Source organism: Mustela lutreola, chromosome 1 (genome assembly GCF_030435805.1).
Source record: "Mustela lutreola isolate mMusLut2 chromosome 1, mMusLut2.pri, whole genome shotgun sequence".
NCBI classification, from domain to species: Eukaryota; Metazoa; Chordata; class Mammalia; order Carnivora; family Mustelidae; genus Mustela; species Mustela lutreola.
Window position 1 is genome coordinate 62,664,788 of NC_081290.1, and position 12,886 is coordinate 62,677,673.

Here is a 12,886-nt window from a genome sequence, read left to right on the forward strand (position 1 = left end):
ACAGACCGAGGCAGGCCGGAAACCTAACAAACTGAACCACAGGAAGACAGAGGTCCCCTCTGAAACCCCAGAAACAGACTGCTGTCACGGGATGGGCACTCAAGAAATGCTTGCTTGCGTGGATCTTGCTGAATTGATCTGACCATTTTAATCCTAATCTCCAGAGGGCCACTCGTCAAAGTCTGGCTCCGGGAAGGAGAGGAGGAGGCCAGAAGTGGGAAGCCATGCTGGAGGGAACTGTTGGAGTCAGAGCCTGAGATGAAGGGGAGGGGTGGCAGCTGGAGGACCAACAGCTAATCCCTCACTGTTTGGCTGAGCTTAGGAACAAGTAGCAATCGAACAGACAGAGATCAAAACATTGGCTGTATCATAATGACTCAACTCAGGTGGTCCCCAAATGGGGCTTGGCAAGTGTGCTGCATGTCCCTGCTGCACGTGCCTTCCCATGCTTCCGGCCTGCTGTTCTTCTCTTCCCTGTGCACTCTTCCAACTGCCAGGATGAGGGGTAACCGCTTCCTGCTTTCTGAGCTTGCTCCCAGGCTCTCTCCCATCTTCCTCTGGGCCCGCAGACACTGCCTTCTCTCTGCCTCACATGAGTGCAAGCCCATCTCCAGCTCGGCCCCTCCACCTGGCACCAGCTCGGCCCCCACAGTGCTCCGTGTCTCCCCTGCGCCACTGACCTTTGAAGAAGCAGTGTACACGGTGTCCAGACAGTGTGGGTGTGCAGTGAGCACTATGTGTATTGGTCACTCAGGGCACTCTTCCCCTGTCTACTGGATCTTTCCCAGAAAACATGGTGTTTTATCTCCCAACACGACCCAAACCAAACCAAACACTTCAACTCTATGTCTCCTACCAGCTACTGCTAATCTCTCCCTTCATCTGGGTAAAACTTCTCTAACAGGTTTGCACCCCGGTCTCCATTTTCCTGACCACTGTTTCCTGATCCCAATCCAAATAAGCTTTATTCTCCCCACTCCACTGCTGTCCTCACTCCTGGGGGCCCTGACTCCACAGCTGTCCTCACTCCCAGGGGCCCCCAAGGCCCCCATGCCAGATCAGCCCTTACCCAGTCACTTGGCACACAGGATGGAGCCAATGGCATCCCCTCCCTGGCCTGTGTTCTTCCTGTGCCCTTCACGACTCCACTCTCCTGATTTTCCTCCGACCGTACCTGCTGCTCATTTTCAGGCTTTTTATGGACACCTCCTAGCCCCCTGAAGACTTATAGATGGACAGTTCATGGTTCAGCCCCTGAATCTCTTCAGGGTCAACACTGTTCCCTGGGTGAGTTAGTCTGGTCTTGTGGCTTTAGCAGCACAAATACCAGCTTTATGCTTACAAGTCTCAATCTTGTAACTCAGTCTGAACCTCTCCTAGAACTTGAGATCCAAATCTTATTGCCTGATCAACACCTCCGCTTGGTTGTCGAATTCACCTTGTGAATATGCCCTCAACTGAGCCCTGGCCTGCTCTCCCCAAACTTCTGTTCCTTCCACCTGCTCAGGACCCACACCTCAAGTCCTCCTGACCCCTCTGTTTCTCTCCCAATTCCTGCCTAACCCATCAGCAAATCTCTTTGGCCCTACCTTCAGAATATTTCCAGAATCTGACCTCATGCTATTACACTCATGGCTATGTCTCTGGTTAATGGCACTGCCATCCCTCACCTGGACTTAACCATGGTCTCCTAGCATGTCTGCTGCTCCAGCACGGTCCTATGTCCTAACATACCAGCCATACTGCTCCTGTTAAAAAGTAAGTTGCGTCCTATCGCTCCTCCATATAAGACCTTCCAGTGGCTTCCTAGCCACGATAAAAACCAAGGTTCTCGCAAACACAAGATCCTTAAGACAACCCACAAGATGTGGTTCCTGCTATCTCTCTGAGCTCACCTTCATCAACCCCAACCCTCCTGCCCTCATCACACCAGACCCCTCACTGCTCCTGTGATGTCCCAAACATGCTCCTACATCAGGATCTTTATACTTGCCGGCTGCCTTCTTCTGGAATGTTCCTTCCCCAGATAAACTGGCCCTTTACTTCTTTCAGGTATTTACTGAATATAAACTGAATGTCCACCTCTTAATGAGGCCTTTCCTAACCTACCTTTTCATAAGCCACTTCCCCTGCCCCCTCCTCCTGAAAGCATTTACTGACCTCTAACACTCTACACAGTTTACTCTTCTTTCTTGTCAAATGTAAGTTCCATGAAGGCAAGGACTTTTGTCTGTTCATTGCCATATCTACCTCATCAAGAGCAAGGCATAGGATCTGGCAGGCTAATAAATCAGTACATCACAATCAAAAGCTTTCTGAATGGCCTGACTGAGCACATGTAGGACAGGCCTGATACCGGCTGCAACTGTGCTCCTTATAAGGCCACTCCCCAGCAGATTTTATCCCACCCTCCCAGACCCTACAGACCCCCTTGCAGAGCTCTTCCAGAGCCTTCCCTGGAAAACCCATTGCCTCCATCTTTTTTTTTTTTTTTTTTAAGATTTTATTTATTTATTTGACAGACAGAGATCACAAGTAGGCAGAAAGCCAGGCAGAGAGAGAGGAGGAAGCAGGCTCCCTGCCGAGCAGAGAGCCTGACTCGGGGGCTCGATCCCAGGACCCTGGGATCATGACCTGAGCTGAAGGCAGAGGCTTTAACCCACTGAGTCACCCAGGCGCCCCGGCCATTGCCTCCATCTTGATGACAGCCCCTCCTGAGAGAAAAGGGAGGAGTAAGCTTGGGGTTCTCAGTCCCAGTCACAAGGGAAGTCTCCTGTGGATATGGCACCTTCCTAGCCCCCAATCCTAGCTCCTCATTTTCTGGGGGAGAGCTGGAATGACAGAAGGAAGCCCCTGGGTTCTTGGAAAATAGATGGCCCTAACCTCAGTGGGTAGTGAGGACCCACAGACCCACAGATCAGACCCACGATTCTCGGATTGTGGAAGAATGAGAGGTGAGTGTTTCCCTATCCCAATACACCCCAGCATTGCGTCTGCTTACCTAGTTTGGCTTCACATGGTAATGCCAGGTAATGCTTAGAGAACATGCCCTACATAAGGCATATGCTCTGTCCCTCCTCCCCAACTCCCTAGGCAGAGCAGAGGAGAAAGAGCAGGAAGGAGGGGGAGGCCTCCAGTCTTGTGCTCCTTCCTACTAGAAATGGTCTCATCAGAATGGAGGCAAGAGGGGTCAGGGACAAGTAAACAAGAAAGGTACTCACTTCCAAGTGAACACACGCCCCGTGGGTGGAAGGGACCTATAAATGACTAATTCCAAGAATATTAGATTAACATCCTTCTACTCTATATTTTGATTTAATGGAAACTCAGCCCAGTGAAACTGAAAAGGTCTAAAGGTTAATTTGACAAAACCGATCACTCAATTAAAAGGTGATGTTCCTTTAGGAACATTATACATTAACCTTTAAAGCTCGAAATTGACAGTATGGTTATTCTATTAGTAAAAACAGAAACCAAAGAAGTTTTCCCCCCAAGTGGTATTGTTTTGTTGCCAAGGCATTGCAGAAAAGGTACATCCACCAAAAGTGGAGACATTATTTTTAATTAAAATCATTCAAGATATCCAGCCAGAGGCTACCTCCGTTGCGTGCTGTTCTGCTCTAGTAAAATGTCATTACTAAAAAAAATTAAATGGGTCAATAAAGTCTGAGCTCTACATTATGGAAAAAATTACAGCTTCCTAATTATGTCAAACTAACATAGCTTTATGGGTCTGAAGGCAATTTTTCTTTCAATTCCATGTTCGTACTCCGTCCAAAATGTTCCCGGCCAAGGCCAGCACACAGCACTGGGAGGCAGGAGCAGTCAAGAAGCAGGCTGCAGACCACCACTGTCCAGAGGAGAACATGATGGGAGCCAAGAAGGACAGCCCTTCTCCATCCAGAGAATGCAGGTCGCTGAGGGGAAGCCTGCTCCCTAGTCCTCATGTTTCTGTGTGGATCAGCTCCCCTGGTGTGACCCCCAACTGCCTTCCTTAGCCTCCTGGCAGGGGAGAAGGGGACTTCTTTCTCTGATCGTTAAGATGGCAGAAGGACCCAGGCACAGGCAGGGACACACGCATGCACCTAGCCACAGCTCCTTGCTCTCTCTCCTCTTTGGGATCTGCCTGCTTATAGACAGCAGAAGCTCTGCTGTCATCCTCCCTCTCCTGTGCCAGAAAGGGGCCTGCCCCCAGGGACTGCAACTGTTCAGTGGCAGCAATGGCTCAGTGAGTCTAATTCCGGAGCCTTCAATAAGGCCGCCCACTCCCAGACCTAAGCTCTGCCTGTCACTCTGTATTTTACCAGTGATCAAGCTGATCACTCTTCACCTCCACCATGTTGACCTGACCTTGTATCCCACCCACCTACCTTCCTCCCTCCCTCCCACCAATCTCCGGCAGAAAGAAGAGGCGTGTTCTTTTTAACTGCCCACCCCTCTAACTTCATCCTAGGTCACATGGGGTTCCAGTCCAGTTACCCTTCACCAAGGGACTTCTGTGTGTCAGGAGCTCGCACAAAGCACATCTAATCCTTAGGAGACTGTCATCCACATGGAAAAAAGAGAACAAGCACGAGACGGGAAGTGAGCTCTTGGCACTCACATGACCTGGCAGGAATGGGGCTGAACTTAGGTGTGACTGACCCCCCACCACCACCGGCCCCGGGCCCCTGCTCTGTCAAAGGGACCATCACAGCGGCAGGAGTGGATGCAGAATGCATGAGCTGGCAATGAACAGCTGCCACTGGGAAAAGCAGTAAGGCTGAGTTTCTATAATGAGGTAATGGATTCGTCAAGACCAAGAAAGCCCCGGGAGCTAGAGTTCTATCTGACGCTCAAGACACATGACCAATAAGTGGCAGAGCAGGATCAGCCCTGGATCCCAGGCATCAGTCTGAGCGTCTGCTGCCAGTAGCTGGGAAAGAGAAAACCCTGGGCCAGCGGCCAGCTGTCACGAGTGACATCGGGGAGAGGACTTGGAGTGATCTGTGAACCAGGAGACACAGTGTGTGGGAGCTGAGGAGAAATAAATGCCTTAGTATCACCATTGTAATCACAAGTTTAAAACTACTACTGTTCTGTAACAGCAGCCTTATATGATAATCTTATAAATGCGTGGAAATGCACTGCATTTCAATGATGCTGTCTTAGGTGAATCTCTCAACGAGCTAGTGAGGGGTCATCAAACCCTCTGTTTAGAGCAGGACTCCACAAATTTTTTTTGAAAAGGGCCTGAGAGTAAATACATTCAACTTTGCAGGCCACGTAGTCTGTCACAATCATTTAATTCTGCTGCTATAGTGCAAAAGCAGCCAAAGGTAACACATAAATGAATGGGTTTGGTGGTGTTCCAGTAAACTTTATTTAGAGACACTCAGATGGGCATTTCATTTGATTTTCATATGGGGTGAAATCTTGTTCTTTTCCCCCAGCCGTTTAAATGCTATTCTCAGCTCACGGGCTGTACGAAACAGGTGGCAGGGGGGACTTGGCCTCCAGGAGGTGGTTGGTTAACCCCTGGTTTAGAGACGATGTTGGGTTTTACAGACTGATTCTCTCAGGTTCACAAGGCCAATAAGGGAGTGGGGTGGCCTGAAGGACACGAACATTTAAAACATTCGCCTTGTTGGATGCCTATTGAAGGCAAAGGGAAGTGAACAGTGGCTTTCTGTGAAAGGCCTCTACAAACATTTACATAAGACAAACAGAAAGGAGCTGGACCAAGAGGTTTAGGCCAGTTTTGTTAAGCTTTCCAAAATGACTACAGCTTCCATTTTTATGGACTATACACTTGATATCCATGTACACCTCTGGAAATAAAGTTTACACTGCCATCTAGTGTTGAGCTAGTATTTTAACTGGGAACTTAAATAAGGTCTTCTTGGTACTAGGCACTAAGAGTGATTTACTACATTCCAAAATTATACAATGAAATACACTCAGAAGCATAAAGCTGCCATTGATGACATTTCACATGTCCCACCCAACCTTCCCATTAATTCACATAGGACACTTGGAGTGCAGTCCCATGGTAGGCTCTACCATCACCAGGTGCCAGTGGAGCTCAGGCAACCATGGGACAAGGCGTCTGCCCTGTAATGCTCCTGCATCTGCTGAAAGCTGGGGTCTATTCCAGAACCCACTTTGGAAGTCTTGATCAAAATGCTTTCCTCTTTTGAAAAACCAACCTAACCAAACCCTCCCTAGATGCAAGGATTCTTGTCACGCGTGTTTACATGACTTGCATCGCTCTGTTGTTTGCTTGATAAGCATGTACTGAGAAACTGTCTCATCCATTTCTATGTGTTTCACAATGTCTGTGGTACCTAAAGAGAGACAAACATGGGAGCATCAGCACAGAAGGATGTCGTGACCCCAAGGACATGTGGGCTAGCAGAGCCTTCCCTGGATACAGGGGCTCCCACCTACTTGCAGATGCCAAAGCCAAACTGATCCTCCTCAAGTCAACTCTGAGTTAGTAAGTACAAAGTAAGGACAGAAGCTCAAATGGAATACAGGTATGGGAAAGAATTCAGTCACCAAAGACACGGTAAAAAAAAATACACACTTACCTATAAGCATTAATATAATCTTTCCTATGTTCCAGAAGAAAATCTCTCAGTTTGCCAATGTGTGAAATCTAGAATCAAAAGAACATAAAGAGTTTATATAGAGAGATATGTCACACTTGTCTGCAATAAATTTTAAATTAATAGACTATGGAATAGAGGTTGCAGACAAATTCTGAAGCTACAAACTGAACACTTCAGTTTTGGATTCTCACATGTAGTTGAGCCTTGAACAATACGGAGGTGAGGGGTGGCGACACCCTCCCAGTCGAAAATCCTTATATAACTTAGTGGCCTGTTGACCAGAAGCCTTACCAATAACATAAACAGTTGGTTAACACATATTTCATATGTTGTATCTATTATAAACTGTATCCTCACCAGAAAGCAAGCTAGAGAAAAAATGTTACTAAGAAAATCATAAGGAAGAGAAAATCCATTTATAGGATTGTATTGTATTCATCAAAGTAAAATCCACATAGAAGTGGGCCTACACAATTCAATCCCATGTTGTTCAAGGATCACCTGTCATCACTAACTTGTTGGTTAACTTGCCCAAAGTCACCCACATTCCTGGGCCTTAGTCTCCCATTGACAGTTCCTTCTTCCTCTAAGTGTTGTGATATGATCTAAGTTGTTAGAAGAGATAATCTCAAAGGAGCCTTGAGATTAAATGAGGTAATGCATGTCTAGTACCTACACAGCATGTGCTCAATAAAGGCCAATTCCTTTCCTGATATGTCTTATATCTAAAATTTTATAAACAAATACTCCTTCTTCCGAGTGTCCTGGAGATGGATGCTAAGGCTGGAGATAGCAAGTTTATAGACAGGGCCCCACAGATCAGCAGAGTTAAAAGCTTCAGGGGCAATGACAGCTCCTGACACAGCAAACCTCCATCTTCCTACTTCCCCAGCTGAACAAAAAGGACACAAAAGTACAAAGGACTCTATTTGTGATGGCTGGCATCTAGTATCATAAAGCCCTACTCTAAAGCACCTGCCACATGGAGTTAGGGATTAAAAAATAAGTAAAATAAAATTAAAAAGGTAGGAAGAAACCTACAACTATGGCTGATGAAGACCAAAGTGTTTCCAGAAGGAAAGAATGATTAACTAAGTCGGTGGCCTGCTCTGTCCTTTGACCACTGCTCACTCTAGCTTCCTCCTAATGCCCTTTGTACTCATTCCAAACATACATAACTCCAGCCTTGAAGGGTCCATTGAACTTTCATCTTTTCCATGAAAGTTTTTCTGTCAAGGACAACTCAGGCTAATTTTCGCTTTGCTCTCAACTTAAAAGCACTTCTGCATACCACCCACGTGGCCTGAAGTTACACAGGGCCCTGTCCTCTGGCTTCCCCGTCAGTGGGATTAGGAACCAAGCAAGCAGGACTGAGCTGCTTCCCTGCAGTTCCAAGCACAACATGCAGCACAGAGGGCGGTCCTTAAGTCTCTGCGGAACGAGTATGTGTCTAAATACAAAATAGTATTTACCACAAAGGAAATGTTCAGCATTGGGCTGCAGATACGTCAATAGGGGTTCAGTTAAATTTCCCACAAAGTCGAGATGAATAATAAATGTGGTTCAGAAAAGTACCTCCAGGCATTTGAAGGGCAGGACTCAAACTAAAAATGAAGTGTGGCCCTAACATTCACTTATTACCCAGTTAACAGACAAGGGCTGAGAGTCGGCCTGACACCCCTGACCCCGTGAGGTCCGTCCTCTCCCCCACGGCCCTGCTGTGGGCATGCACAGCATCGCTAATGGTAACCAGTTTAGGAGAGTGAACCTCACAGAGGCCAAGTGATTCATTGAAGGTGACACATATAGCACGTGGCCAGGCTTAAAGGAAAACTCAGGACGGTCTGAGTTCAAGTTCAGTGTGTTTTCCTACACAACACAGCTGCCTTCCTTACACCCTTACTCCGATCTACCCCTTAAAAGCACTATAAAATCTGACCTTTAAGACTGTGGGGAAAATATTTAAGAGAAGTACAAACAAGCTATTTACTGCCCCACATGTATGATTTGAAGGTTACTCTGCTGTTTTAAACTTTCAGTGGTTTATATCCCCTTCCCCAGCCCCTACCTACAAGGGGCCAGGTAAATAGCACATATGAGTAAAGCAAGGGAGGTGGATGGCTGTTGTACAGTTGGCAGTGGTAAATTCTGGATTTAAAATACGCTGAAGCCAAAAGAGGCAGCTTTGTGGCTGATAAAGTTTTCTGTAAAAAGTTTTAACAAGTCCATCCCCTCACTGCCCAGCACCCCCACCTTCAGCTAGCTGCACTCGACCAGGAAGCCACGGTGCACGGGCATGAGCACCAGCAGCAAGAAGGCCCCAGAGGCATCTCAGAAAACATAAACTAGAAGGCGTTTCACTTAAAGTATAACAAACGTGATTCCAAATTCTTACGTTCCGTAATGGCAAATTTCTATAAAATAAATTTATTAAACTGAAGCATGTTCCGTATAAAATGAAATTCTTGGTAAATTAAGAGGTAGTACGTAATTACGACAACAATATCACCAGTATGATTCGATACTTAACAGGAGTAAAATGAACAAAATAATATTTCAAATGCATAAAAAGAAAGAAATAAATGAGCATTAAGATTTCTGTAGGTGGGGCACCTGAGTGGCTCAGTGGGTTAAAGCCTCTGCCTTCAGCTCAGGTCATGATCCCAGGGTCCTGGGATCAAGCCCCACATTGGGCTCCCTGCTCAGCAGGGAGCCTGCTTCCTCCTCTCTCTCTGCCTGCCTCTCTGCCTGCTTGTGATCTCTGTCGTCAAATAAATTAAAAAAAAAAAAAAAAAGATTTCTGTAGGTATCTGACAGCCTTGAAATTCTATTAGATTTCTAAAATAAATACACACATACACAAAAATCACAACAATCAGTAAGAAAAAAATATGTCAATAGGTCCTTGATGTGTCTAAATAGACAGAAACTCTTAAGTCCCGAACAGTCCCTATGTGATAGGGCTATCTGCATCATGAACGATTTGACAGTTTAATCACACAAGCATGACCATCATCTTTGTAAAGATTCTTGGCCAAGCTCTGATCTGTTTAGTGTTGTGCTTAGTCCTATTTTTGAGAATAAACTGCCAATGATAGTATACTTCATATGATTCTGAACAGGCCCTTAGGTTTTCAAATTTTTAGAGGTTGAGTACTTGTATGCTTTCAATTCTGAGCACCTCTACACACACTGCCAGTTTTAAAAGAACCACCCATATGTGTGTATCCAAAGAGAATGCCTCTTTGGCATTTGAAAGGCCAGTGTCAAGTCTAACATGAAAATCAGAGTAAAATGAAAGTGTTATTGCCCTGTAAAGATCTAAAACTAGTATCAATTTCTTAATCTTGGTGTCACTGAATGACATGGGGAGGGAGAGGCAGGGAGAGGGTCCTGGGAAGAAACAAGAGGTTACTGGGAAAGTCTGTGGCACCAGTGGGTGACAAAATGCAGGGGCTAAAAACAGGGAGTGTTCTATCACAGCCTCGGGCAAATAAGAGACACACCATCTTCATAGCTCTGTGCTTTTGTGACTGCTCTTCCTCTGCCTGGAACAACTTTCTTTATGGCAACTCCATGCCACCAGAAGAATCCCTATTCATCCTGCAGGCTTCCACTTAAATGTCACCTCCTCCAGGAAGTCTTAACACCTTCCTTAGTATTTTATAGATACCCATCAGCACTTCCCATAGATCATTAGAAGTATTTATCTGTGACCACTAGACTTCAACTGAGTTCCCTTGAGGTCAGGATCTATGCCCTATTCATCTCCAGGAGTGAAAAACGTTGGATGAGGAAAGGAGGGGGAAAGAAGTTTGTGGGGGTTGAAAATCCAACAGAAAGGCCTTCAAGATCTGATAACTCCCGACATAGCAGTTGGATCAAAAAGGTATCAGAGGTATCACAAGACTGCACCTAAACAACTGTGAACAAAGTAAGAAAGATGAACATGTCGGCTACCTGTGACAGTCATCCTCCCAGAAAGTCAGTGGCACGTGTTTTCAGAAGGTAAGCTCAACTGAAGACATGTAACCTAACACACTTCATCTCTCACAAGGCTGATCGCCTCCCGTCTGACTGACAGTAGGCCCACCACCGGAGAGTTTTCATGACCACACCTGTGGTCTGACTACACTGCCATATCATCTGACACATGTCCTTCATTTCTAACACAAACTGTCATCTAAAGTAAGAATGGAACTGTATCTAAAAAAGAAAAGAAGAGAGGAAGGCAAGATGTACTTAATATCTGCACTGTGCCAGTCACTTTAAGCAGGTTGTTTTGTTGAACTTGGACAACAACCCTGAAATAGATTCTTTTTCTTGGTGGAGAGAAACCAAAGCCCAGAGAGGTGGTATTACCAGTGGAGCTGGGGCTGGAACCCCTAATCACACTGAGTCAGCACGGGTTCCCTCAAAAGCGGTCACTTAATGGACAGGCTGGTGTTTTCTAGTTTCGGTCAAGTTACTTTCATGCCTGCTGTGTACTGTTATTTCGCCTGTTAAAGAAGGAAAAAACCTCCCGCTTAATACTGATATTAAGAAATTATAATGAATTTTTGCTCAGGTGTGATAACAGTAAGCATTATGATTACTTTAACTTTTTATGTTTTTAAAATTCTTACCTTGTAGAGATGTATACTGAAAAATTTACAAGTCAAATATACCACTTTTTTGTTAGAACGAAACGATACCACCTCTATCGTTTTGAATTTGCTTCAAAACGATACAGGGGAGGGAGAGTATCAGATGAAGCAGGATAGGCCGTGAGTCAGTACGTGTTGAAGATGGGGGTTCTTTATAGCATTCTGTCTACTTCAGTATGTATTTAAAATCTCCCTTAACAAAAACATTTTTTTTTTAAGATTTATTTATTTGAGATCACAAAGTAGGCAGAGAGGCAGGCAGAGAGAGGAGAAGGGGAAGCAGGCTCCCTGCTGAGCAGAGAGCCTGATGCGGGCTCAATCCCAGGACCCCGGGATCATAACCTGAGCCGAAGACAGAGGCTTTAACCCACTGGGCCACCCAAGTGCCCCTAAAAACATTTTTTAAAAGTCTCCCATTTAGCATTTTCTTCCCCTAACACTTCTAGTCATTGGAAGTATATAGATCTGCTGCTGCCAAACTAGTAATACTCCATACTTGAACCAAAAACTAAATTCCATGTGAAATCTCTACCTACTTTATCTCTAAGTACTTTCGGTCTTTGCTTAAAGTTCCATTTACCAGGTCCGATGCCCCTTTGAAAAAGCAAAAAAAACCCCAAAACCTTCAGTGAGAGGGGGCCGTGTGCCCGGCGGTAGTCCCAGAGCTGCATGTGCGTTTGCTCCCCTAATTCTCCCAGGCGTGATCGCAGGGAACACCATCACACCTGTTCTACAGATGAGAAAACAGAGTCAGAGACAGGATAAATAATGTGCTTGGGAGTGAAGTCTGGTATCAGACTTGAGTTCTTAACCTCCAAACCGAAGCACAGATTGTGCACAGGTCACAACTGTCGTCCCCCAACAAGGGGGACGACGGAGGAAGGTACCCGAGTGAGCGACGTCACGCTGATCCTCTCTTCCTCCATCCTACTCGGCAGTGCACTACACACTTGCAGACACCCAACAGCGATGGCCACATGCTGACCACCCGCCACGGGGCTGTCACACCATGCGTCAGCTGCTCGGTCCAAGTGCGCCATCGTTCACTCTGCTGGAACAACTGGACGACTTAGACGTGACCCCTGTTCCCGTTTAAGACACATGGAAACTGCGGCTCATGCAAGGTTACAAGGCTAGTGAGAGGCAGAACTGGGACGGATCACAGATGTGTGTGCCTCAAGGGTGAAGTTACCCGTCCTGTATCATCCTGCCAAAAGACTAATCGGACTAGTAAGATTTAGCTTACTGAAGTTTGGGGTTTTTCCTCACGATAATATAATAAAATTCAATGCTGAATTTAAAATGTTTTTTTAACTACGTGGATACAGAAAGATCCAAGAAAGGCTTCCACACACAGTGCTCATTTTAAAAGTCGCCTATATGCTAGGTATCTAAGTAGGAAACTTCACATATTTAAAGGGAATGTGTCCACTGGCTCACGTCCTCTCCTTCCAGGTCAGCTGCCATGTGTTGGGTTTTGCAACATAGTAGGCTTGGGGTTGGCAAAGCTACTCGGATGTGGAGAGGAAGGCCCACAAACATAAGCAAGGAAACAGGATGGTCAGGAAGCCCGGCAGTGCAATGCTGATCAATTTGTTCTGAGTATCGATCATCAAACTACCACAAAACATGGCTTAAAAGAACAAT

At 45.9% G+C, this 12,886-nt stretch overlaps 1 protein-coding gene across 2 annotated transcripts in view; it reads right to left on the minus strand.

Moving 5' to 3' along the window:
• The window catches only part of STX18 (syntaxin 18), a 116,782-nt gene that overhangs the window by 40,947 nt on the left and 62,949 nt on the right, over nt 1-12,886 (minus strand). For both annotated transcript variants that reach the window (XM_059165397.1, XM_059165406.1), the window contains exon 2: nt 6,573-6,640. In XM_059165397.1, the coding sequence (XP_059021380.1) occupies nt 6,573-6,640 (68 nt within the window). The remainder of the gene's footprint in view (nt 1-6,572; nt 6,641-12,886) is intronic.